This window comes from Micromesistius poutassou (genome assembly GCF_964030765.1).
Source record: "Micromesistius poutassou genome assembly, chromosome: 5".
NCBI classification, from domain to species: domain Eukaryota; kingdom Metazoa; phylum Chordata; class Actinopteri; order Gadiformes; family Gadidae; genus Micromesistius; species Micromesistius poutassou.
Genome location: NC_140275.1, coordinates 9,913,229 through 9,940,501, shown reverse-complemented (window position 1 = coordinate 9,940,501; position 27,273 = coordinate 9,913,229). Strand labels below are relative to the sequence as shown.

The 27,273-nt window shown below is 46.0% G+C and overlaps 2 protein-coding genes across 2 annotated transcripts in view; both read left to right on the top strand.

Annotated features, from left to right (window-relative positions):
- LOC311343264 (splicing regulator ARVCF-like) overlaps positions 1 to 13,560 on the top strand; it is a gene marked incomplete at its 5' end in the record, with an annotated part of 29,081 nt that extends 15,521 nt beyond the window's left edge. The window contains 7 exons of the mRNA XM_084468142.1: positions 3,727 to 3,854; positions 6,620 to 6,770; positions 7,241 to 7,433; positions 8,915 to 9,026; positions 9,601 to 9,688; positions 11,247 to 11,335; positions 13,386 to 13,560. Of these exons, the coding sequence (XP_084324268.1) occupies positions 3,727 to 3,854; positions 6,620 to 6,770; positions 7,241 to 7,433; positions 8,915 to 9,026; positions 9,601 to 9,688; positions 11,247 to 11,335; positions 13,386 to 13,391 (767 nt within the window). The 3' untranslated portion in view covers positions 13,392 to 13,560. The remainder of the gene's footprint in view (positions 1 to 3,726; positions 3,855 to 6,619; positions 6,771 to 7,240; positions 7,434 to 8,914; positions 9,027 to 9,600; positions 9,689 to 11,246; positions 11,336 to 13,385) is intronic.
- Positions 13,561 to 17,706: 4,146 nt separating this feature from the next.
- Positions 17,707 to 26,113, top strand: txnrd2.2 (thioredoxin reductase 2, tandem duplicate 2). Its single transcript, XM_084468048.1, has 11 exons — positions 17,707 to 17,783; positions 18,154 to 18,219; positions 18,332 to 18,388; positions 18,504 to 18,648; positions 19,118 to 19,192; positions 19,898 to 19,976; positions 20,607 to 20,669; positions 21,163 to 21,233; positions 24,446 to 24,465; positions 25,237 to 25,328; positions 25,668 to 26,113. The coding sequence occupies exons 1-11, from the start codon at positions 17,708 to 17,710 to the stop codon at positions 25,881 to 25,883; spliced, it is 960 nt and encodes a 319-aa protein (XP_084324174.1). The 5' UTR covers position 17,707; the 3' UTR covers positions 25,884 to 26,113.
- Positions 26,114 to 27,273: the final 1,160 nt, after the last annotated feature.

Below are 27,273 nucleotides of genomic sequence, written 5' to 3'. Positions count from 1 at the left end.
CCCCTGTTCCCAGTATTGTATTACCTACGGTGCGTCTTGTGGTAGATGATTTCTTATCGTAGCTCTCTCTCTCTCCTCTCTCTCTTTCACTTACCTCTCTCTATCTCTCTCTCTCTCTCTCTACCCTTCTTTTGACTTCCAGTAACAGTCGGCGTGCCAACTTCTTGTGGGTACGAAACCTACGCCACAGTGACTCGAGAGGGGCCAAACAAGCTGTGAACCCCTGGCTCCCGCTTGTCTCATGGGTGTGGGGGATGCTGGGTGGTGGTGGAGGGGGCGTGCTGGTGGTGGAGGGCTGTTGAACGGTCTTTGTGACACTTGGCCGGGCCCTCAACCCGATGTTATTTATGCGGGTTGGGCTACGCAGGCAGGGGGTGGGGGGGGTGGTGGGGGGGGTGGTGGGCTGCTCTTCTCGGATGTCCCCTCGGCGATGACGTTCCCAGTTTGAACCCGCCTTGTGGGTTTCCCCGAGTTACGGAACATCAGGCGCCATGCGCCTTATCCCACTCGATCTGAATACCGCGCTTTCTTTGCTTTCACGCTGTGTCAAAACACAGTGAGACACACAGAAAAGATTCACCCTGAAAGCCTGTTGATTTCGCCGCTCTGCACTGAACTCAGAGTTCGGCGAGTTTGATGTGGTTTGTGATTTGCTTGAGCTATGCCACTGCCTTCCTTGCTCGACGGGCCCTCCATATATTTCTTCTATGTGTTGTTGTTGTTTGCGCCGACCCTCGAAGGTCTTGCCTTCCCATAACTTTCAGAAAGGCACAGTACGATGGGTGACTAGAGAGGTTGAATATGCGAGCGTGATTCTCAGATAGGAATGAGAGACTCACAATACAGACAAGAGAAAATGGCCTCCTGGAATTGTTGGAATTGGTTTATTATTTAGGTGGCGTTTCATGAGAATAGAATGTGACCGTTAGCACCTCCTGTCTCTGACAATCCTCAATACTTCTGTAAGTCTAACTCTTTCTCTCCTTCAGCTGTTTATTTTCTTTATGCTTACCTTTCTCTCTTTATAAGTTTTGTAGTGTCTCTCTACCTCGGTCTGCCTATATGTTTACATTTTTACTGAGGGAAGGAAGTGAATTTATGTCCAAGCAGACACTACTGAATGATGACCAGCGTTTTTCAGGCCGGTTATGACTAACAAGGGGCTTTTGCTTGAGGCATGTGTGCATGCGTGTGTGTGTGTGTGTGTGTGTGTGCATTTGTTTGTGCGTGTGTGTGTGTGTGTGTGTGCGTGCGTGCGTGTGTGTGTGTGTGCGCGTGGGTATCACTGCGGTCAGCCCAGGGAATGACGGTTGCCTCGGAGACTTGAATGTTTTCAATGTTGAAGTCTTCATTTGTGTGCGTGTGTCTGTGTGTGTGTGTGTGTGTGTGTGTGTGTGTGTTTAACTGTCTGCGGGCTTGTGTGTGCAGAGTGCATTCAGGGTTGGAATAGTGGAAAACACATTTGATTACAGTTACTATTACTATGTTAAGCTGCAGTGCAATATGTCCCTTGTTGTTCTTCGATGTGTCGAATGGATATTATAAACTCGTTTTATAGTTTTATACCCCAGTAGATCATAAAACAAAGTCTTTTTGTTCTTCTAAAGCCATTTAGGAAAGATTACAAAAGATAAGATCTAGATTATGGATAGAAAAACTTGAGTGTAGCGACAAAATAATTCCAGTTAGAAATTGACTACAACAGTCCCACCTTGACGGTGTGTGCAAGCACACACACACACACACACACACACACACACACACACACACACACACACCTTCCTGCAGACGACGCACTGCCAGATGTATTATTTACTATCAGAGGAGCCCCTGGGATGAGATTCACGATCTGGCATGCATAGATGCTGATATTGAGCGTATACAGTGACTCACCCCTCCACGGAAATAACCAGGGGATTTCTCGCTGTCTTTCTCCCAAGCTGGCACCCTATTACCATGTACACGCATGCACGTGCATGCACACCAACACACTGCACTCATACACACTAGAATAGACTGGTGTCTATTGTCTTAGAGGGGAAGTTTACATGGATTAATACCATGGTTTGTTGGTGGGGTGTTACCATCGCTGGGTTATGTTGCTACGTGTGTGAGTTTCTACACTGCTACACTTTTTACGCATTTAACAAATGATGGAACAGACGCCCAGATTTGGAGGAGTACATCTCTGTTTGTTTTTGACTAATGACTAAAGACTAAAATCTAGTCTACTCTACTACACACTACACTATGTCATTGTCTTTTTTTTACTTCTTTTATTTGAAAAAGACAAAAGGAGCTTTGAATTCCTCTTTGGGGTTTATACTAACTGCACCATAAGCCCTCTTTTCAACGCCTCAGTGTATTCACCCATCAGCTGTCATCAATCAAACATGACTGATTTATACCATCGTTACCCACATATTACAAGCTTTGGAAGAAGAAGAGCCATGGACATATGGCGCCTGTGCGGGGGGAAAAGTTGTTTTTCTTTATTTAGAGCCCAGATGACTTTGAGCAAAAGGTCCTTGTGCAGCTATCTATTAGTTGTTCTGGGAAAAACATGTAGCATCTTAAACTGTTAAGTTTCTGTTATGTTTCCCTGATGTTGTCAGGTTAGTCACCCAGACATACATAAGTCTGTCTGAACCACTATCAGAATAATTGACCGCCCTTGACAACTGTTAAACAGCAGTTCACTCACTGCCACAGATGAAACACTCGTTACTCCAATCAAAGGGAGGAGGAATGTGAAGAAGCAGTGGTGCATTGTTCAAGGTGTTCCTCGAGCTCCGGGAATGAGTGATGGTCGGGGTTGTTTTTGTTACATGTCTGAGCAGAACAACAACACGCGTACACTTGTAGAAAATTATAATTGATTGAGTCTGAAACAGACTCTGACTCGCTGCCTTCAAGTGAGTACTTGTCTGGCACATGCAGCCTAACATGATGAATTGCTTTGCATTTGAGCTGGAGAAAGCGAGAACAAACGTTTTCCCCCCCCTCTGGGGACATTAAAGCCCAGCTGGGGAACACCTTGGGTTTCTCCTCTCCTCAACCCGGGACTCCTTTGTTCCGGGATTGGGGGGGGGGTCGTTCTCTCCTGTCGCAGTGTTTAACCAAATTGATTGTGAATGGCGAACACCCCGTACATCTTTTCAGTGTTGTTGGTAAACAACAACATGTATCAGAAGAATGGAGAGAGCGATGTGATTTGTTACGGTGCTTTCTCTCTCCCCCCCCCCACCCATCCCAACCCCCCCCCCCCCCGCTGGCTGCACCGCATTTGATAACACAATTAATCCTGCGTCACAGGCGGCGCTTGTGATTGGACGTCGGTATCACAGCGGGCGTACCGGGTTTCTCAGTATGTTCACACAGCTTTCCAATCAATAACTTTCTTGGCGTGTCTGTTGATCAACTGATCGACCATTGATGTGTTATGACCAAATACAAAAATAGACTGTGCTCACACTGGAACTTCCTGTTTCCTGTTTCTACCAACACACACACAGACTGAATGATCTGCTGCTGGACCGACGGTAGAGAGCCGTAGACTCCCTCACAGTAATTGGCATGTCTGTCTCCCCATGGAGTCTAACGGAACATGTGTTTGTGTGTGTTTGTGTGTGTTTGTGTGTTTGTGTGTGTGTGTGTGTGTGTGTGTCTATTTGTGTGTGTTTGTGTGTGTGTGTGTGTGTGTGTGTGTGTACGCGTGCCGCCCAGGCTTTGAGCTGCTGTACCAGCCTGAGGTGGTGCGTCTGTACCTGTCTCTGCTGACGGAGAGCCAGAACTACAACACCCTGGAGGCGGCCGCCGGTGCCCTGCAGAACCTGAGCGCCGGACAGTGGACCGTGAGTAGATGGAGATGAACAGGGAATGATGGGATATATATATATATATATATATATATATATATATATGGGAGCTACTTATACTGCATCCGCATGGACCTTGAGTTCTGGCAGAGACGTATACGGGGAGATAGAGAAGAGGAGCGATATAAAGATGTTTATATAGTGGGAAGGGGGGAGAGAGAGAGAGAGAGACACTTTCCAATTGAGAGTTACTTATACTGCATCCAAAACAACTACAAGCTCATGCATTTCTCCCTGAAGGCATACCTGCCCTCAGGGAGCCGACGGTATACATTTGCTAAAGGTGAATGTGTTTACATAACTGCCATGTATCATTGATATTTACTATAAAACAAGCTCTGAAATGGCTCCCTTTCCAAAATAATATTGAGTTACAAGTCTGCCTGCATTTTATTTTCCCTAGTCCAGAGTTACATTGAAGCAGTATAGGGCGCACTCACACCAGGCAAAGTTGCCCTGTACCATACTCAAGTACGATTGCCCCCCCCCCGCACTGTGCCGCTGGCCTGTGCTCACACTAGGGCGATCTCAACTGGGCCTGAGTACGGTTGCCTCTTGTACATATAGGTTGCATATCCGTGCGTGTGTCGGCTCATTAGCATCTGTACCGTGGCCTGAGCACACCTCTCTGAAGTGTACTGAGGCCACGGAGTTGAACTGTACTTGAGTACGGTCGGCGTGCTCACACTAGCCAAACAATCTAGACTTTTGGGGGCAAACGTACTCGGGCAACGGTACAGATGGCCCGGTGTGAGGCACTGGGACTGAGATTTTCTTTGTATATTGGTTGGTTTTTAAATTCAAATGTCTGCTATTGTGCAGTATAAACCAATCAGAGTGGAGTAATGAAATAGTAAACTGTCAGGATTTAGTTACTATTTCACATTTCTAACTATTTAGCAAATTTTTTGACTTGGTTTAGGTTACTTGGTACAGATATTGGGTTTGAACCCAGAAGCTTTAACTGAATGCCCTTACCACTAGACTATCCTGCCACTGAGCAACTATTTTAATGGACAAAAAGGCAGCGTAGCTAGTTGTAGTTTTTGCCCAGACCTCCATTGGCGGTCTGGGCATCCAATCCAAGAGCAGCACGCCTGTTGCATTGTCCTAATGTGTTTCTGAACATCAATAGAACTCTTATGTTTCATATTACATTCATGTTACAAAATGATTGTGAGCAATAGAGTCATTTTCTTTCTGTTTCGTGGCCTCTCTCTATGGGTAAAATAATCTGGTCAGTCAAAGAAACCCATGAATGTGTGTTGAAAATAATTATGGCCAATGATAAACGATTATGTAATTGAAGCCAGGATGACGACACTTGGCCATTCATCTCAATTATTGTTTAGGATCAACAAGGGCTTATTTGTTTGTTCCAGCTTTAAACGGGCCACTTTGGTGCTACTTAGTAGGAATGGAAACTTGGTAGGAACTCAGTAGTAATGGAAACTTGACTTACTCTTACTATAAAGCAAAAGCATCTACATTCTTTTTAGCATCTAGCATCTAGTTGCTTTTTTCCAGTAAACTTGAAACTCTGTATTTATGAGCTAGCAAGACATCTTGATTTCTTAACTCTTCACCTCCTGTCATGCTTGAGCACTGAACACTTGATATTTTTTAATAATTCATCAGCAATATTTCTTGGCTAACGTTGCCAGTTTGGGAATATTCAACATATTTTTCCCTCAATAAACCGCAAACAGAACTCGTGCCAAAGCACTAGAGCTAATGACGTGTGCAATGCAGTACAGCATAATATCATTCCATAATAAGGCAGATGCCCATTATTTGGGCATCATTTTATATCCTCCTGCTAATTCTTCCTCAGTCCTCACCTGCTTCTGACCAGATTATTGATCCTCCGTTTCTTTCTAGGGTTGCTACTGCCCCCTAGTGGCGGGCCTTACGTCTCTCGCATATTGAATCGCTGTCCAAAAGTAACCTGTGGAGCATAATAGTTAATATTTAATGTGAAATATTGTGAAATATGACATATATAGTTAACTGAAATATAGCCCCTTTTATGTCAGAATTGAAGTATAACCGCTTCTAGGATGAGCTTTTCAAGCTTCTAGGAGGAGAGAAAAAGGAGTTCTATCTCCTTTATTTATTTGAATAAATCATTTATTCAAATAAATCCCCAGGGATCCAATGCTGGAAGTACTACTGTGCTCGCTGCCAGTGGTGTGTGTGTGTGTGTGTGTGTTTGTGTGTTTATGTGTGTGTGTGGATCTGTTGTGTGCAGCTGAAGAACACTGCAAAAAGAAGCCTCTGCATGGAGATTTACCCATAACCGTCTAAACTCGACAAAGTGAGAGCTAATACGCTTCACACATAGTCCACATAGCAGTACGGTTTTCCGTTTTTTTCTTCATCTTCGTACCCTGTAAAATATTACAAACTAATGTTGAAATATCAACATTTAGCATCCAATTTGAAAATAAAATGGAAGCAATTGTCAAACCTTTTTTGCTAGTGGCCCAGGAAATTTGATCACAGGCAAAAAGATTTACTCAACATTTCTTTATTTAATACATATAATTAGTTTTGAATGAATTCCCGGCCAAACCAGGATGATCATTGTTGGCAGCTTCCTCAGCTCAGTCTGACATCTAAGATAGGAAGCTGTTGTGGTTGTTGTGGTTGAAAAGTAAACCAAGTGGACTTCTACTTTACGGCTCAACTTCTCAACTGCTCCCCCTGCACCCCTCCTTCTGCACCCCGCGTCTCCCCAGTGGTCCAACTACATCCGGGCCACGGTCCGGAAGGAGAAAGGTCTGCCCATCCTGGTGGAGCTGCTACGGTCCGATTCGGACAAGGTGGTCCGTGCCGTGGCCATCGCCCTGAGGAACCTGTCCATCGACCGCCGTAACAAGGACTTGATCGGTATGATCGCCCCGGGATGATAATAATAAACTGTTGTACTGATGACCATGGCCTCAGCTTGTTCTGATGATTACACGTGTTGCTGTATGACCGCAGCCACAATGACACGTCCTCCACAGAGACGTCTCACTGAGCTTATTGTCACATGAAAGGTTTAACTCATCGACGTGCAATGTTTCCCGATTCGACCCACTTTGTTCTGAATTTCCACATCCATATTAGCTCGTACCTAGAGTGTGCTATTATCCACTTTTCTCTAAATTTTGCAACAAATTCAACCAATAGAGATTCTAATCTCCTATAAAAAGGTTTTAGGTAAAGCAAAATAAAAAAACGTGTTCCCGCCAGAGACGGGGGGGGGGGGGGGGGGGGGGGGTGGAGTGGATCATCGTTGCCCTGGGGGGTGAGGTGACGGCGATGTCTCACGTGACACGGTAAAACCCTGGGCGCCCGTACCCGTTCGTCCACAGGGAGCTACGCTATGCGCGACCTGGTGAGCAACCTGCCCAGCGGCCAGCAGCGGCCGGCCAAGAACTTGGAGGAGGACACGGTGGTGGCCATCCTCAACACCATCCACGAGATCGTGACGGACAGCTCGGAGAACGCCCGCTCGCTCATCCAGGCGCAGGCCGTCGAGAAGCTGGTGGCCATCAACAGAACCAGGTGCCGTAAGGGGAGAGGATGTTTGATATGATGATGATAGCCACGGTAACGGAGGTCTAGTGGTTAGTGGGGGTGTTGGGACTCAAAACACACACACACAGTGTTGGTATCCCTCAGCGAGACGCTGAGGGATACCAACACTGTGTGTGTGTCTAACCTGCTTCTGAATGACATGTCTAATGTCTATTAATTCACTGTCAGGGAGTTTGGATGAAAAAAAGCACCTGCTAATTGACTAATTGGTGAATTCGGAGATGCCTCTAGATCTCTACGTTTCTCTGAATCTGTACAAAATTATCTATTTTTATTGAGTAGCGATATAGAAGATAGCCAAGGTAAGCCAATTTATTTATCTTTGGCTTATTAGCCTAAAAACCCCATCCCAAACTCAACAGCAAACGTGTGGGGTGCAATGTATTCCCAATCCTTCACGGCTCATTTCTTCTTCAATGCTAATTCCTAAATCCTATTTTTTTTTTGATCTACCACTGTTGTCTTCACCACCTGAAACATATGGACTAATCTGAATATATATACATTAGCATTCATGTTCATGATTAAATTAGTCTCCCATGGGCCATTTATCACACTAGCTCATACATGTAATTATGTGCTCCTGAATGCGCCTGGCATAATTAGAACTCATATTATCATTCAGGGCGGACACGCCACTGCATCCCTAATGCCCTCTGATGGCTTATTGCTCCACTTCATAGAGCCAGCCGGCTGAGACATCCAAACACATGGTAGATTTGTGAACGACTTTTAGAACTACAGGCCCTTGGTAACATAAATACCTCTACCGCTGAAGTCGTTTCAGAGAGCGAGTAGTAGTACTACCTGACAACCAAAGTATAAAAAAAAATATGCCGCAATAAATTGGTACTTGTACTTGGGCGTATCGCTGGAGGTTACATTTATCGTATCTAGATGTGCCATCTCGTGCACTTTCTCCAAATCTCAAGATCAAAAGACCGAAAAAGACTTTGAAAGATTTCTTCCCCCTCGTTCCGCCAAGTATTGATCATACAGTTGTCCATCGCCATGGACAACACAGACACAGACACACACACACACACACACACACACACACACACGCACGCACACTTCACTCTGGGCCAAATGGCTGTGTTTTCACTCACTCCCCCTGAGATTGGCTTTCTTTGAAGTAACTCTCCACCCCCCCCCCCCCCCCCCCCCCCCCGCCTATGTAATTAATACCAGTGGCTCTCAGCGAGATAATCAAAGGAAACGTGTGCACGTCTGACTCCTACGTGCACGCGCCTGGCTCTGAATTAAAAGCCCGACCCTGGAGCCCCTTTGGGAGACTCGACGTGAATAAATCAGTTGATTGCGCCGTTGAGCGAGCCGCGCCGACGCTGACTTCACAACGTCTTGACGGCCGCTTAATAACCACGTTTTTCTTCTTCGTTTACACCCCCTTCTTTCAACGTGGTTATTCTGTCTTCCTCCTCCTTCAGCCAATCGTCACGCGAGACCAAGGCGGCTTCCCACGTCCTGCAGACGGTGTGGGGCTACAAGGACCTGAGGAACGCCCTGACCAAGGACGGTTGGAACAAGAGCCACTTCCAGGTAGGCCCCAATGGGACTAAGCCAAGCCCCGCCCCTCCCCCCCCCCCTTCCCCCCACGGAGTAGCCGTTGCTAACCTGCTAGCTAACGCGTAGCATAATTCCCCTGACCCTTACCCTGCTTCCCACCACGTCAAAAAAGATGAAAAAGGGCATGAAATATTTTGCTTGGTTGTGATAATTAATAACGAAATAGCACTCATTATTGAATAAAGATTGTTTATATTTGCTCCAGTATTGATTTTTACGCTTTGAATGTGGTCAGCCTCACTTCAACCGTCTGCTTAAAAAATAATAGATGTCTAAACGTCCAGACACAAAGGCTTTTGATTCGTTCCCGTGTGCCTTGGTTCAGACTACACAGCTCATATTTCACCCACGTTATTGTATTTCCATCTGGGAGGAACCCTTGCACTCGCTAAGTTCTAATATAACAGAGTAACTGCTTCATGCTTGTGTTTCCAATGTGTGCTCCAATTTGGAAACTCCACAACTACAAAGAAAAATGACCCCAGCGCCAGTGACGTAACCGTTTTGAATCTCACGGCTGTCCTACTTTCTCTGTCCGCCCTTCCAGCCTACAGTCGCATCAACCCCTAAATCAGCCAAAAACGGCAAGCCTGGCTATGATGACACCACCCTGCCCCTGATGGAGAAGAATCAAGGTCAGTGTGCCCACTTTAGCTCTGCCTCCGACCTAACCTTGGCCTTAACCTATCCCTATCCCGAAACCCTGGCATCCAGGCCCAGTAGTGTCTGTGTGTCTCTGTGTGTGTGTGTGTGTGTGTGTGTGTGTGTGTGTGTGTGTGTGTGTGTGTGTGTGTGTGTGTGTGTGTCTATGTGTGTCTGTGTCTGTGTGTGTGTTTCTTCTAGTTGGATAACCAGATGGTAGACATTTTGGAGAATGAAAAATGTAACTGAGCCAGCTATTCCAAATGGCTGTCAAAGTTTGGCTACAAATAAATGTTCTGCGAGTGCATGCGTGCGTGCATCCATGAGTATTTGTTTGTATTTGTGTGTGACCCCTTTTTCCTCTTGACAGGATATTCATAAAGTTTTTAGCTGTTAATGGAATCTGAACAGCAGGATCAAAGAGATGTGTGCTGTTGTCTAGTAGTTAGCGCACAATAAAACCACATGCATAATGCAACACATATCAGAGAAGAATGATGCTTTGATGCTTGGTTTTCAAAACTTTGTTAACACGTTGTTAACGTGCGTTGAGTGAGCCCAGCGACTCAAATTAAGTCGATTTTGCAACCATTTTTGTAATATCAAAGTACTTTGCTACCTCTTGACCTGGAAAAATGTTCAGATGCTTAGTTTCCATCTCCCTACAGTCGCACAATACACTTGATTGCCCATCACGCACTGTCAACAAGTACGACAGTGCGTGATGTATGAGTAGTATGAGTGCGTGATGTGCTCCTGCACCGACCGCCCTCCTGACTGTCTTACCGTCAGGATCGAGTGGTATGCTATTGCCTTGCCCCCCCCCCCCCCCCTCGTTAGACAACTTGTTAGACAACTCAATGGCAGATCACTTCAGACCAATCACACGGCAGCAACCAGGAGCCATGGGAACCCATGGGTTTTCGCTGCTCATCCCTCTCATTACTCCCTGGCTGCTCCTCCCGTGGTACCGCGCTCATTGTCCCAATCAGCCGATCCAGAACTCCACGGCCCTGGGGTGCCTGGAGCCTGCGCTGAGGTGCTGAGGTGGGCTTGCGGTGGATTTGTTGCCGTGTGGAGACATTTAAAGGTCTATTAAAAATCGAATCGGGGGTGGCTCGGTGGCTCAACCTGCGAGAGCCCTCACCACGTATAGGCAGCGTGTCTTGTAACGCCCCGGGTTTGATTCTAACAAAGATGTCCCAGGCTTGCCTCTCTTTCAACCCGTTAACTTGTCTATCTTCACTGTCCTGTCAACACCCATAGAAGAATGGCTAATTAAAAAAAATGTATGTAATTAAATACATACAAACGTATGTAATGTATTTACAGTGTAATCAGGGCGGACAGAGTCTCTGTGTAAGTTCACCTCTGACCAGTTCTTATGCCCCCCAGCCATCTGCCACCACAGGCCGGTTAAATGACTGTCATGCTGGTGGTGTTGGAGCGTGGCCGGGGGGGCATGGGGCTGGTGGGGGCTGGGGGGCCTAGGTGAGCTGTGTCTCTGCTGGAGGTTCTAATAATGGTTGTGGTAATTCTCTGTGTTGTCAGACGGATACACCACCATCGACCAGAGGGAGAAGGAGTGCAAGTACAAGGCTATGGACCCAGAGGACCCAACAGAGCATGAGCCCTTAAAGGTACACACACTCACTCACAATCACACACACACACACACACACACCACACACACCAGTGAAACACACATTCAGATATACACACACACACACACACACACACACACACAAAGCACACACCGTGAAGCAGTGGCCGCCGTATGGGAGATAGGAGACATGTAATGAAACGGCTTGTTCAAATGTGTTCTTGTCCGTTCTTCAGTCCCCCTCCCCTCCCGCCCCCCCAGACCCAGCCCTCCGCCCCACGGCGGCCTTCCCCCCCCCCCCACACTTGATGTCACCAGAAGTGCTGCCCTTTGTCCGCGGTGGCCCTCATTAGAAAGCTCTTCAGCACATCTTAAAAGAGGCTAAGAGTTGTCCGTCTCCCCACCTCAGCAGACAAGGAGCCGCCAGATACTTGTGTGTGCCAAGTTTGCCTTTAGCGCTCGGCGGGCCAATTATTCAGAGGCTGATTAAAATAACGGCGACCGGAGGAGACCTCAGCCTCCCCGGGAATACAGGCCTGCTTCATTATTGAGCGGCTGTCCGTCAGTCAACCGGCCCAGACGCGAAGCGCCGCAGGTTCAAGGGAGAGGAGACTTATCTGCCAGGGCCAGACCGCAGCCTGTTTAGCTGGAGTCACGGCAGCAGGTCTCAAACGCTCTCAAACGTTCATTCTACTGACTGATCGAGGAGCCCTGTGGAGTCACTATTGTGCAGGGTGTTCTTCTTTTCTTGTCCGGATCTATTCGCTGCACCCCCCCACCTGAATGCAACTTACTTGGCTTGTTTAAACAAACAAAAACCACGCTTCTTACTTACCAGTTTTTGATTTGCATGTCACAACTACTGTTTGTAATCACTTGTCCACTTTTTCTTTCTCCCTTTAAGCACAGAACTAACACTGACTTCCCCCCGGCTCGGTCTGCCATTGGGATTGTGTGTTGTATTATTGAACTTTCACTGATCTCTTTTTGTTGTCTTTTGCCGTTTGTTTGGTTTGGATTCAACCCACTCCTCTCCCCCTCCGACCTCCCCTCCCCCCCTCTTCCCTCCATGGTCACAGAATGACACTAATAGGAAGCACTACATTAGGAGTAACAGGCCCGCCATCAGTCTGGTGGACGCGTGTGACGTTAAGCCCCAGCCTGTTGACTCCTGGGTCTAAATGCATGCCATGGTAGGTCTGAGAAGATGATGTCGCCAAAGACAAACCCACCGCCCCTCATCCTCCCCCCCCCCCCCCCACCCGCCGCGACCCCTCATCCTCACCCTCGCCCTCACCACCACCACCACCGCCACCTTCACTCCCGACCTCACTCCCCTCACCCCCATTATCCTTCCCCCTTACCCCCCACCATTATCCTAATCAACCAGCCTCACCACCGCCTTTAGCTTGTAGCTTCACCGTCACCGTCACCGTCAGTGTTTGTCTGTTTGTTTACTTACTGGCTCACACCCTGACACTCCAGTGGGCAGCCAGAGAAGGTTGCCAAACCACAACATGACTCATGTTGTCGTCACTTTAGACCACTCCTGATAAAATATTTCCCTTAGCATCATTTGGACTTCAATTCCCAGCCACCTCTCTGCTCTGCAACGCGCGTGTCGGCGTGGGTCGTCATTAGTCATTAGTCATTAGTCATTAGTCATTAGTCATTTCATGTTCCTTGTCTCTAGTTGAAATGGGCGTCATGTTTTTTCCATGCGTACACCATGTGATTTCAGTAAAGGAGAATCATTATGGTCCATCTCGACATGGTTCGCAACTACAAGGGAACTGTAATGTCATTCATCTCTAATCATAGTTTCCATTTTCGCCGTGAAACATTTTTTTTAAAACATTTTCTGTGTAGTGATTTCAAAACTCTATTAGAGGGGGTTTCATTCCAAAACAAAATGTATTCAGTAGAATTAACCAAAGAGATAAAATCCCTTTTAACAATTAAATCTGCATTTGGAATTATTTTTTAATAATTCCAAAAGGATTGTCATTTTGGAATGAAACTCCTTAGCATAGTCGTAGTAGCTTTAAATGTTCCTGATGTGTGTGTTCTGTAACCCCGTTGCCCAGGCTTAGAGGAACCACATCACCGCATCCCAACGTGAGGCCCTCTCACATCACCACTGCCATCCCACACAGAGCTCAACCTGGTCGCCAACTCTGCAAGCGGACTTTGTAAATGGACAAAACTAAACAAAAAACACAAATAGACAAAAACGGCCGGCGCTCAGAAAACATGCTCGACAAAAAACAGAAAATCAATGAATTAAAAAAAAAAAAAGAAAAAGGCGACTTCTTCTACTACTACTTTAACTTCATATCAACATTCCCACTGAATGCCGCGGCCACAGCGGTGTCTCTCGTTGAGGAAGAGGAGGAGGAGGAGGAGGAGGAGGAAGTGGGGCATGGATGAAGGCGATAGGAATACGAAGATAAAGGATATTGAAATGGGCAAAAAAAGGGTGGACGCGAAGATATGCTGGGGTAGGGACCGCAACGCGATGGGGGCAGAGGAAATAAGGTATTTTTTATTTAGTTTGAATTATTTTTCAGCTGCTAGACACATCAAAAAGCAGATAACGTTGTTTTGACATTTCATGTGTCAAATCCTATCCCAGTTTGAAACCCCCTCTCTACCCTTTTGAAATTGTCAATTTTTACAGTATTATAATATTATTGGGAATCCTAACCCGTTGTGCTTGTCCATGAAGGCCATAGAAGGTTGGTAGCAATGTCGGCGGTAAGTGGAGCTTGATAGACGAAGAGAGATCGAGAAAGAGAGAGGGCGAGAAAGCGAGAGAGAGAGTGAGAGAAAGAGAGAGAGAGAGAGAGGGAGGGAGAGAGGGATTAACAGAGAGAGAGGAAGAGAGAGAGAGAGAGAGAGAGAGAGAGAGAGAGAGAGAGAGAGAGAGAGAGAGAGAGAGAGAGAGAAAGAAACAGAGCGGGAGAGGAAGAGAGATTAACAGAGTGGGAAAGGAAGAGAGGGAGAAATTAGAGAGGAAGAGAGAGAGAGAACTGTAGCACATCCACACCAGCCTGCTCTTGCAGACTTTCTAAACTACTCAGTTCACTGTTTCATTAATACAAATAAGAGAGCATAGGCCAGGGCTTACAGCCATTTCAAGCAAAGAATAATGACTTCATATCAAACAGTGAGCAGAGCCAGGGTGAAGAGGAGAACCCATCACTTGAGTCTGACAGCCGGCGGTCGCTCTTTGCCAATGAGTGCGCCAATGAGTGTATTTCAGAGGATTTAAAGGTGTTTATAGTCGACAGTGTGCTCTAGAAGGAGAGAGAGGCAGGTGTGGATGCTTTGGCTGTTGAAATGACAGCAGCGATAAAGCATTTTATATTTTTGTTGGGTTTTATACAAATGTATATTGGGTTCATGAAGATAACAAAAACGAAAAACGGAAAAAATGAAGTGAAAAAGCGCTGGAGACCATCTTCGTTGTATATTGATTCACAGATCCATTCGTCGAGGAAGTTCTGTGTTTGTGAACAAAAAAAAAACGCAACTGTTTACCCGTAGCCCACGTGTAACAAATCATGTCTCGTCATGACAATTTCTCACTTATTTATATATTTGTATTGTTGAAACGCGACAAACAAAAACGGATGCCACGCATCGCCAGTTGGGTTGTTCCTACGATGACAATGAGCTGAGGGTGTTCCGCCAAGTCCACAGCAGGTTCTCCACACCCAGATGTTTGTATCGACCGCCAGTCAGCCGCCATAGGAGGATGGATGGACAGGGAAACCGCTGGAATAGAAAAAGCTGGAATAGCCTGGAGACAGCAGTGCCCCCCCCCCCCGACACCCCCCTTTTCTCCAGAGGACCCCCGCTGCACTTAGATTAAGTTACTGACAAACAAAACCATCACTTGATTTCACTAATGCATCGTAATAGAAAAAAATATATATAAATATATATATATTTCAACCTAGCATGAAGGAAATTGTACAGATGTTTATATTATATTCTATCCAAGTGCCACATTTTGATTTTTCTTTTCTTTTTTTTGTTTGTTGTTTGGTGGTGTTGTTGGATTTTAACTTTGTTCATGTGTAGGGAAGACGGACACATGTATATGTGCGCCAGACTAAACTAAACAATCTCAGATGAGTTGCTTCACATTGTAAAAAAAAAGCCAACCACATCACGGTCACTCGCATATAAATATATTTTTTCTATGTTTTAGTGTGGGCAGTTGGGAACGTAGGATTGCAGAGCTAACACACTCGCGTTTTGTTTCGTATCTGTCTGTTTTTTGACTGAACAGGTTGCTAGTAACATAGTGAAATATCGAACGCTTACTCAATGCAAAGTCCTGTGGCGGTGCTAATAGTCTGACGGAGAGTGCTACAAAGTGACACTGTAATCCACTGTAGAATCCCTACTGGCTGTGACGCACTCTGCATAGGGTCGGGGTGGGGGTCGGGGTGGGTGGGGGGGGGGAGAGAGAGAGAGAGATGGCCAGGACAGTTCAACCCATACGTCTGCTATGGCATGTGCCTGCATTGGAGTCAGAATTTTCTTTTGTGATGTGATTTTATAAAGCTTGCATATTTTACACAGTGTTTACAAAGACGTACGATGTGCTATCAATAAATACAACTAAAAAAATCTATGTTTTTCATTTCAGCGATGCAGAAAAAAAGAACTATCCTAGCATCCCTTTTCTATGCGCTTTTTGGGGTTTTGTGTGTGTATGTGTATGTGTGTGTGTGTGTGCGCGCGCTCTCATCGCACATATTACTACATCCTCTCGCAACCAAGAGCCCCTAAACGTTTGACTGAACCTTTTGCTGACCTTCTCCCGACCATCCGCCCCCCCCCCCCCCCCCCCCCCCCCGACTGCGCTTCGCAGCACCACAACCAAAGGAACCACGCGTCGTAGACATACAAAACCCAACAACTCAGCCAGCGGGCGTTTGGTCCGGTGGGGGTGTACACTGTACGCACCACTGAGCTCAGAGACGGAGGGACTGTGCTCTAAATGCGAAACGCACGGCGTGTACAGCTGACCAAAACGAGCTAGACCCTTCCTGTGTAGATAAACGCCACTGTTTAGAGACGGTCGTCAGACAAGTGACTTGTACTACTCGGTAGCAGACGTGTTTGTATGTACCTATCATGTGCCTTAACCCTCCTTTCCATGGTAGATAAAAAAAAATAAAAATAAAGATAACTGTGTTTTATATGACATTCTTGCTCCGCTCACTGCCATCTCACCGCCAAATCTCTCTCCTTTAAAATAAAGGCCCTCGTTTCAATCATTCGCTCACTCACTCATTGACACATTCACTCACTCTGTTACCCGTGTAGTCTAGACTGTTGGTGAAGGTTTTGCCTTTTATTACAATATATTACAAACTTTTCAAAACGCTAGATATTTGGTTTCCTAGAGAAGTAAAAGTTGTGAATGCTTTGGTAGCCAGCAGCCGATGCCACAGTGACAGAATGTACTATGTTGATTTTACTAATATCCTGAGGCAAGTATATGCTTGTTGAACATAATGGAAAAAAGAAGTACTGGTTTGTAGAGTATACATTTGGTGTGTTTTCAATAAATCATGCCTGCAAAAATGTGGTTGCTTGTGTTTACTATGTTAACCATGAATGGAATTGAAACTGCAATAGGTTAGGAGATTAATATTATTTGTTATACATTGATACACTTTTAACTCAATTCAACACACATAATGTGATTAGTATAGTATAACACTGATTGTGATTAAGCCTCCATCACAGTCCCTCCTGGCAAAAGGAAGATTGGCATGTGTGCAACCGCCACCAATGTAAAAATGGAAAGATATAGCACCACAAGACCATTTGTACATGTATGGTGATTTATTGCTATGTTGTCCACAAATTCCATACTGATCGACGCACAATGATTCCAAAAGAAGAAAAGTAAATATTGCCATTAATTGGGTTTCAAAGACATAATGAAATGCAATTTTATGGCATGTCGCAATTAAATTGTTGCGTTAATGACATGATTTGAGTGGGTTGCATAATAAACAGGCTAAAATACGCAGCTCCTTTTAAATTGCTCAGAAGTGTTATGTTTTTCGTTTTTCGCTTATGGGATGGTAGTGTACATCAATTTCTGCTCTGTACAGAAGAGCAGACAAGGAGTGGAGAGGATACAGAGGGGAGACAGGCAGTACCTTGCCAACCCTATCACCAACACAACTTTCAAATGAGTAGAAAATATATATATATATATATATGCCGTGTCTAAATTGTCATTAAAAAAAAAAAAACTGTCGCTTTTGACAAACATAATTCCCCCCTGATTTGTTCAGGCAGATTACCGGGCACTCTTATTGCTCCTGTGTTGCGTACTAGCTGACGTCACATGGGTCCGTTAATTCAAAACAACATGGCAGCCTTCTTCAAGAGTCGGCACCGTTGGAGAAGGACTAGTTGTTTTCCTGTTCTAACACGAAATCTGACAGGTAACAGTTTATGTTTATTCAGACCGGCAAAAGTAAATTCAATCGTAGGTCGATTTAAATATTTAGGATTCTAGCTCGACGCGTCTACTATCCCATAAAGCTTTGCTGAAACTAGACTGACCCATTCATAGACTACAGCTTCCACACAGGAGCATCAGCTATGTGAAAGTCATTGAACCCACACCACTTTTACAACTAGTGGAACATTGACAGTATTCGTCAACCTTTGGTGAATGATTATTATTCAATCAGACCTCATTACATTTATGTTTCGAACTTTTAACTAAAGTAATGGCGAAACCTCTGTAACATCGAAGCATATTGGAGCACTGCAATCAGCTTTAACAAATAAATCCATGTCCTCATGCAGGGAAATATGATTATGACTTGGTCGTTATCGGAGGAGGCTCAGGCGGTTTGGCTTGTTCCAAGGAAGGTGAGTTTGTACTCAATACAATTGTAACAGGGGACGAATCACATGTGGCTCTTGGTTATAATGTAAACCTTTCATGACAATTACGCTTACTAGAACCTATACCTGTTTTCAGCGGCCCAGTTGGGGCAGAAGGTTGCTGTATTAGATTATGTGGAGCCATCTGCTAAAGGTAAATGGAATGACTCACTATAGTGCTGCATACAGTATATACTGTATATACATGTCATTCTCCAAAATACTGTCAGTATTGTCAAAGAAGGCTCAAGCGAGGCTCTTCTGAACAGGTACCAAGTGGGGTCTTGGTGGAACGTGTGTAAATGTTGGCTGCATCCCCAAGAAGCTCATGCACCAGGCTGCACTACTCGGCACCGCTGTGAAAGATGCCAGAAAGTATGGCTGGAAGATCAAGGATCCAGTGTCCCACGATTGGTAAGGATGTCGGGTCCCATGCCCAATAACTAACCAAGATATAAAAAAACAACATTCAAAAGGACTTTAGGTAAAATATGAAAGTCATCGTGAAAAAACAAATTTAGCCACTGTATAGCACCATCTTGTGGCCTACTTGGTGTACAACACATACACACAAATTAGCGAATCGGATGAATGGTAAATGGTCCTCATTTATACAGCACTTTTATCCAAAGCGCTTTACAGTGTTGACTGACATTCACCCATTCATGCACACATTCACTCACCGACGGCGGAGTCGACCACGCAGGGCGACAGCCAGCTGGTCAGGGAGCAGTCAAGGTGAGGGCGTCTCGCTCAGGGACACCTCGACACTCGGCTAGGAGGAGCCGGGGATCGAACCAGCAACCTTGCGGTTACCAGCCAACCCGCTCTACCTCTTGAGCTAATGCCGTGTTTGCTGTGCTTCCTGTTCTATATTCTCCAGGGAAACCATGGCAGAGGCGGTCCAGAACCACGTCAGGTCTCTGAACTGGGGCCACCGGGTCCAGCTCCAGGACAAGTGAGCCCATATCCATGTTCGCTAAAGCATCTTTCTCTCTGTGTGCTTTCACAAAACCTTAACACAGTGAGGACATCTGTTCATATCACTGATACTCAAACTGTGTGTGGTATGTGTTGAATCTGGAGGCCGCTGTCTCGCCACACAGAGCGTGTTCATCTGAGTGATTGATAATCCAGAGCGACATGTTGACTGAATGGCTCAGCTGGAGGGCAAACAGGTGTTAAACTCTTTCTAAATATGCCCACATTCACTCAGCAGTTTGCCTCACGATAAGAGTGCTACCGTGAGCCGTAATGGTTATAGGGCAATTTAATTTCTTACTTAATGGTATCATGAAATAGATTATCTCCTCGTTAAGGAGAATGAGGGATTACCGTTAAGGAGAAGGAGGGATTACTGGGGCTAAGCAGCCCACGGCTTCAGGATACATTGGAATTAATGCTTTTGCCATTGGCCGTAATATATTCTTGAGTTATGGCTTACCAAGGATGTCCGATATGCATTTAGATCTTAAAATCCTTTAATTTATTCTTCTTCTCTTTCCCAATATAGAGAATCCAATGCTAAATGTATCATAAACTCTGCTTTCATTAAATGATCTGAGTGAATATCCCAAATCACCAGTGTGAATCCGATGGCTTCAGGTGTGGTTGAAGGCTGCCCATGTCTCAGCTGCTGTCAACACCACTTGTCTCCATACAGGAAGGTGAAGTACCTCAATGTGAAGGGAAGCCTGCTAGATGAACACACAGTCAGAGGGATGACCAAATCTGGGAAGGAGGTGGGCTGCTTCTTCATAACCAAAGTCTTTTTCAAACTTCCTTTGATCTATTTTAAAGTGTGTCCACCCTATTGTGGTGGTTTGGGTTTAGTCAAAACCACCACCATAGGGTGGACCACTGTATAAATAGATCAAAGGAAGATCTTTTTTTTTTTTTTATTGGTCCACCCTATGGTGGTGGTTTTGGTGTTAGTCAAACATGAACAAACGAGTGAATGACGTAATGACTGTAATCCCATTGTTGTTTGGATTGAGGAGTTCTTTAAACATGATTGGGCTATGTTTAGGTCACATTATCAAAATGACTACAAGGGGCAGAGGCCCAAAGGCATCAATGCATCAAAAAGAAAAGAAGCCCAGATTGAAGGAGTCATCATGAATACTAGTAACCTAGTAGCCCAGATATGATCACGACTTTAGTAGTCATGGTTCACCTCTGCCACCCTTTCTACTCTAATTACTTGAACTTGAACTTAAACTTAAAGTCTGCAGCTAGGCGAATGTATAATGTATGTAATAATCAAAGTGAAACAAAGGGGATATTAAGAACATCATGTACACAGCAGAAATCGTACTTAAGTACCGCCAATCTTAATGTAAAATTCCCCGTCATCCTCTCTGTCCCTGCAGTCCTTCCTGACTGCCAAAAACATTGTGATAGCCACCGGGGGGCGTCCCAAATACCCCACACACGTAAGTATCGCTTAGAAACGCATTAGTGTTATCATCCTCTCTTTAACTCCAAACCTTTAAATGAATGACAAACGAACGAACAGAACAAAACGTTGAGCTGCTTTTAGGGCATATCAAACATTCATTTATTATTATTATTATTTGAAGCAGTGAATCCATTTAGACTTGCCGAATGTGAGCATAGTACGATGAGACATTTATTCCGTGTCAAACTCAGAGGAAAGGTGATTGAAAAAATAGCCGTGTCCGGTTCTGCGCTGAAACACAAGGTTGTGCTTGTTGACTGGTCCCAGCCTCCCAGGACACACCACCCGGGCTCTTTGTGTGGCCTTGTTTTGCTAAATGTGTGTTTTTCGATGAGTCTCAGCTATGTATAGACATGCCGTGTGGTGTGGTGATGAATATAACTCCCCCCCACCCCGCCATCCCCCTCTTTATCTGTCTCTCCCTGTCTGTCCGTCTGTCTCCATCTCACTCCTTCTGTCTCGCTCAGATCCCTGGAGCCATGGAGCACGGCATTACCAGTGATGACATCTTTTGGCTGAAAGAGGCACCTGGAAAAACGTTAGCACCCACTCCTCTCCCCTCCAAACAGTACACACACACACACGCACAGGCACACACACACACACACACACACACACACACACACACACACACACACACACACACACACACACACACACACACACGAGCACAGGCACACACACACACACACACGCCTAAGCACACAAACAAGTGAGATACATACCTGAACGTCATTTAAAAATTCACGCCGAAAGCTTAATGGACTGAATCCAAGCAGCGTCCTTATTGTGTTAACTTATCTCTACACATCACGCATCTCCCCTCAAACCCTAAAGAACCAAACCTAAGAGACACCCAAGGAGCGTGTCTCTTCCACACTGATTCCGTCAAGTGATGAGCGACGAATAGAAACAAACAAACACCGGGCCACTAAAAACCAAACGACTAAAATGTAGTTTCCGATACTATAATACTGTAACAATAACGGGCCATGGCCGCCCACCACCCCCCAACGGCGGCTCTCTTCCTGTCATGCTTATCCTTAGCGGTGACTCAGGCTGGCAGAAGAAGCCCTGTAATCCAGCCGTTTAGCTGCTGTCATCACCTGGGTGATTGCTCCTCTCCTGATGTTTCCTCTGGTCTTCCTCTGTGGCGTCCCCGACCTGACTATTGGCGGTGGTTAAACGGCGAAGTACGAAATCAGATGTTTCACACTTGACGATGACAGACACACCAGGAAATCATTTATTTATAGATGCGTGGTTTGACAGGGTTGTTGTTATTGTTGTTGTTGTTGTTTTGGTTTGTCTATGGGTAACCAAAGAGTTGCTGTTTTATCAAGGGGCCACCGGGGACAATGTAAACCTTCTTAATAATCGGCCAACATTCCTGATATCCTGTTGTAATAATAATAATGATGATGATGATGACGATAATGATAACAGTGATGAACACAGGTCAAAGTCCTCTACCTTAAAACATATTATTTCATACAGAAGCTTTCAAATAGAAGTCCCGTTGAATAGGCTTTTAAAACCAAGTTGTACGTTAGCCCCAGTCCTGGAACCCTCTTAAGAGGCACTTTTAACCGTGAATCTCGCCCCAGTCGCCCACAAGCAGTGCTTGGCTCGGGGGGGGGGGGGAACCAGGATCAAGGCTAGCACTTGAGATCAGGAAGTCCTTTGATGGAAAAAGCGTTTTTTGAGCGCTACCATTAGCGGCAGCCTCTCTCCTCTGCAGATGTACTACGTAGCTGCTGGCAGACGCTAGCAGCCAGCCGCTACGAGCTGTCGTGCTAGTAGAGCTGCGAGCTGTGCAGGTGCTGGGGGACTGTGGGGCTATGTAACTGGCAATGGAAAAGGGTGGAGGTGGAGAGGTGGGGGGGTGGGTGGTGTGTGAGGAGAGAGGCCAGGTGAGTGACTGGGTGTTTAATAGATCTCTGAGCACGCACACTACTGAGTGACTGGTTCCCGCCTCGGGGCCGCAGCATGCAGGCGGCCGTAGTGTCCTGTTGAAAGAGGCCAGCAGGTAGCGTGCCGTAGGTAGGGCTGTCAAGAGGATGGAGCCTGGAATATATTTTACACGCCTCCTAGTTCTATTTTTAGTAGCCAAACATTCCTCCTGAATTCTCATTAAGCGACTGGCAAGCGTCTTTTATGCACGTGGTTAGGGTGCAGCTATGGGGTTAGAAATCCGGATTAAGGGGGGAGGCTGCATACAGGTAGACCGCCTACAGGTAGGCCTAGCATACTATCCTGTGGCACACGTTACTAAATATGAATCTGAAGACCTGTCTTCCTGTAGCAGAAATCAATCTGCTGCGTTCAATCACCCACAGTTCATTCACACTAGAACTTGTGTCTCTAATGAGTCACCCTACAGTGATTGTTAATCCCATATACTGCAGGGCGTGTGCATCCCAATGCATCATGGGATTTGTTTGGTTGGAGGCACTCCGCCATATGGAGAGGACTCAATTGTAGTGACTGTAAAAATCTAATCAATCCCAAAACAACACACAAATTGGTTTGATCCATCTGTGCTGGACTTTATAATTTGCCATACAAACGACAAGAGACAGCTGGCATCAATTACAAAATTTTAGATTGGTCTTGAAGGGCATCAAGAGCTGTATAAACCCAAGTTCTGATTGGATGCTTTCTAATAACCACATACTTCAATCGTTCATTTGATGTAGAATATTGGCAGCAGACTGAACTAATTCTTCGAGCGTTCTGGAAGTAGTCAATGTAAAAGGCTTGCCTTTTCATGTGAGATCTCGATGGCCAGCGTCATGCTGTATAACCGACTGGACAGGTCGGGTAGGCTGGCTGCATATAAAATTAAGAATTTTTAATAGAGATTTTAACCAATGGCTGTCTTGTCATTATACTGGTTTGGTCTTCAGATCTCCTCACACTCAGTGTCGTTTTTTAGACGAATAACAGCTTGGCACTTGGAGATAGAGAGAGAGAGGCAGAAAAAGTATGGTCATGGTCAAAGCGATGAAAGTGGTAGAATCAACCGGAGGGCCCCATGCTAATCTTCTCTAAGCCTGCGTACAATACGCACTAAGTGCAGCTGTGCCTCGGACGAATGCGCTGAGGCGCTCTCTGTGAGCGCTTCGCCGCCGTGAGGCCGGCTGACGAGGCCGCCAGCGAGTCAGCGCCAGCATAGAGGCCGGGCAGGTGGTTGGAGCTGAGTGGAGAGCTGGGTGTGGTGGGATGGTGCGGTAGTGGTGGTAGCACGCGGGGCCTCCGTCTCCTCCTCCTCCTCCTCCTCCTGACCAACCGATGCAGGGAAGGCGCTTCAGTCAGCGCGGGCCGAGGTGTGGACCTGTGCCTTCAACACGGAACCTCCCCTGATCCTACGGGGATTAGCTAAAGCGAAAAACAAATGAGTCCTCCACAATGCCAGACGATCCAAGTGCGGCTGCCCACGGACCACACACAGTCACACACACAAAAGTACACACCGACGAGACAAACAGACAGGCCACTTTCTATCAGGCCGCTATTTATTCAGCGTGTCCTCACTTTTGCCCAGACATGACATTGCCGTGTCGGGTTAATCTCTTCAGTAATTCCCGGCTTTCAAGTAAACCTGTTTTATTAGAATTTTTTTAACAAACACATTGTCATTCGATACAGGATGTCTGCGTGTTGAGTGCATTGTTTTTATTGTGATGTCCCGTCTGTCATTGTGTTTTTTTTTTATGTCTGCTCACTGTCTGTCTTTGTGCGTTGCAGACTCGTGGTCGGAGCCAGTTGTATCCTTTTGTGTTCTTCTGCATGAGAGAGAGAGAGAGAGAGAGAGAGAGAGAGAGAGAGAGAGAGAGAGAGAGAATGAACTAACATGAACCCAACATTAGCCTTATAGTGCAGACCACAGAGGTGCTTTGCAGTGTTGTGCAAGTTCACACTTCACATGAACTAGTTCAAAGTTCAGTTCATACAAAAGAAAATGAATAAATTCACGTTCATAGTTCACCAATTCAGTCTTGAACTAGTTCATGTTCAGTTCATTAACAGTTTTTTTTAGAAACTGAAGAAAAACTGTTGGAGTGAGTATTCTGTGCTTATCTTTTAAAATGAATCCTCTCCATTACCTGCTGCCCATCACTACAATCTCAAATTGTTGTGGATATTATTTGTACACCTGTTTCATTCATCACAATTCAGGCAGTAACTCTATTTAATAAACATGTCATCTGGACCTAAGCATCAATTCAGAATGTCACAAAATCTGAACTAGTTCAAGTTCTTTAGTTAAAAATATGTTATGTTCAGTTCAAAGTTCATAGAAAAATTTACTTGTTCTTTTGAACTAGTTATTTTGAACTAGTTCATGCACAACACTGGTGCTTTGTGTTCTGGGCTGTTTCACCCTCTGTTTACGTGGTTAGTTTTACGTTTTAGGTTTTAGGCACGTTTTAGTTTTATATTACAGGAATGTACCTTCTCTGAAAGACATGATGTACCTCAGGGTTTGGCTGCTTCTTCTAGTGTAACCTCTGTGGTCCTGAACAAGGTTTTTTCAGATGTGGCTCTAGAGTGTGCAGGATTCCTGACGGGCATCGGCCAGGACACCACAGTCATGGTGCGCAGCATTGCCCTCCGTGGGTTTGATCAGGTACTGCAACCACCGCAGAACACTTCAATGTCACTTCACTCCAGCAGTGAGAACAACATGGCCTTTTTTTTTAAAATACACATACTATGTGTATATATAGACACATGTATCCTAAACTACCTATAGTGAGTTTAATTACATTGAGGATGCCTGAAATTGCCACTGAAACTGGGCCTAGCTCTTTAAATGTCTCTGATAAGGAATGTTTTGGAGTTTTAAATTCAACACAGCTATACATTCAATGAGGTAAATGCCATTAAAGACCTGTATGACATTCATTCATCGTATTTCGCATCGCAGTATAAACCAAAAAAAATACCAACTCTTTTGTTTCTGCAGCAAATGGCGGGGCTGGTGACGGACTACATGCAGGCGTACGGGACCAGGTTTGCCTGGGGCTGCGTTCCCCAGAGGGTGGACAAGCTGCCCTCGGGGGCCCTGCAGGTGACCTGGGCCAACAAGCTGACGGGCAGGGAGGAGACGGACTTCTTTGACTCTGTGCTGTGGGCCGTGGGTGAGTCTGGCTCCAGGCACGTCGCTACTGAGTGTGAATGATTTTAATGTGGAGCTAAGGTGTAATGAAGGACTCTGCTGGTCCATTTTGTATTGTATTTTTTACCCGAGGGACTTTTACTTTCGTGAATTGGGTCGAGTGTTGTCATGTAGGTTATTTTCCAACGCTACCTACAGTGAGTTCAGATACAGTTCATGAGGGAGCAGGTCGGGGTCTAGGTAGATCTTGCTTATGATAGATTATGTACGTTTAAGGTTTGACTCTAGCTCCTATCCACCACCACGACTATCCTTCCCCCGACAACTGGCAAACGTAATTCAATTTGCAGAACAAACACTAACCTCAACAGGGTGTATTGTATTTGGCACACCGCTCTGCCCTTATTGTTGTCATATGTAACATAAAAGTGACAAAGGATGTGTAAGGAAAAAAAGCACACAGACTAATCTGACCGCGCTGCCCTGCCCTCGCTGCCTCCACTTCCACTGTCATGCTCCACAACGCCATGTGTCAGCAGATAGCCGTCGGGGTCGCCATCGAGCCCGAAAAACAAAGTAATAAAAAATCCTGAGTGATGGACTTGCCACAGGGCCGAGTGGTTAATCACCCGGTTGCCTTACTGAAGAGAGAGAGAGAGGGGGGGAGAGAGAGAGAGAGAGGGAGAGGGATGGGAGAGGGCAGGATGCACCCCGTGTGTAAGGGGGGGGGGGGGGGGGGGGTGTCCCTTCACCCCCTCTCTGTCTGTCTTTGTTCTGCCGCCCCTGGTTCTTTCCTGTCCTGTGCCAGTCGCAGTCCCAGACACATCTGTCACTGCCAGCGCTGCCCATCCCCTGCTCCTCCATTCTTCCTCCTCTCCTCCCTGTCACCCTCTCGCTCTCTCTCCCTCCCTCCCTCCCTCCCTCCGCGCTGGGCACTGGGAACAATAGAGGGAACTTCCGTCGGTCCGTGGTTCAAGACCCCCCCCCCCCAGAATCGGGGCTTTTCCATGGATCTGTCCTCATGTGTTTGTGTGTGTGTGTGCGTGTGCGTATACATGCATGTATGCGTGCACACGTGCAAGCAAGAGACGGCGTTAAGGCCTTCGATGCGCGTGACCGCGACGAGGATGCGTGTGACGCTGTGACCCGATGTCCTCGATCCGTCATCGCTCGCCAGCTCGGAGCTAGCTCGTCACCATAGCGTGCGGCTGGCAGTGGGAACCACGCAGGCAAGCCAGCGTGTGCATCCCTCGCCGGGCATCCATGCGTGACACCAGGGTCCAGCTGCTGCTGGGTTTCCGCTTCGGCTTCAAAGCTCAATGGGTTCTCTGCCAGTGCTGGAAGCGGGGCCCCACGTCGCTACCATTTACTATTTGAGTCGTTTAGCATGCTTTAATACAAAGAGACTTGCACTCGAATGACATGGTTCTGGATTTGATCCCTTCAGTGTCCA

Bases quoted from the DNA above. Each gene is read 5' to 3' on its own strand.
- txnrd2.2 (XM_084468048.1), top strand. From the start codon at position 17,708: ATGGCAGCCTTCTTCAAGAGTCGGCACCGTTGGAGAAGGACTAGTTGT. The intron at 19,977-20,606 runs GTGGGCTGCTTC...CTGTCCCTGCAG, and splicing joins TGACCAAATCTGGGAAGGAG to TCCTTCCTGACTGCCAAAAA. The intron at 21,234-24,445 runs GTTAGCACCCAC...TGTGCGTTGCAG, and splicing joins AAAGAGGCACCTGGAAAAAC to ACTCGTGGTCGGAGCCAGTT.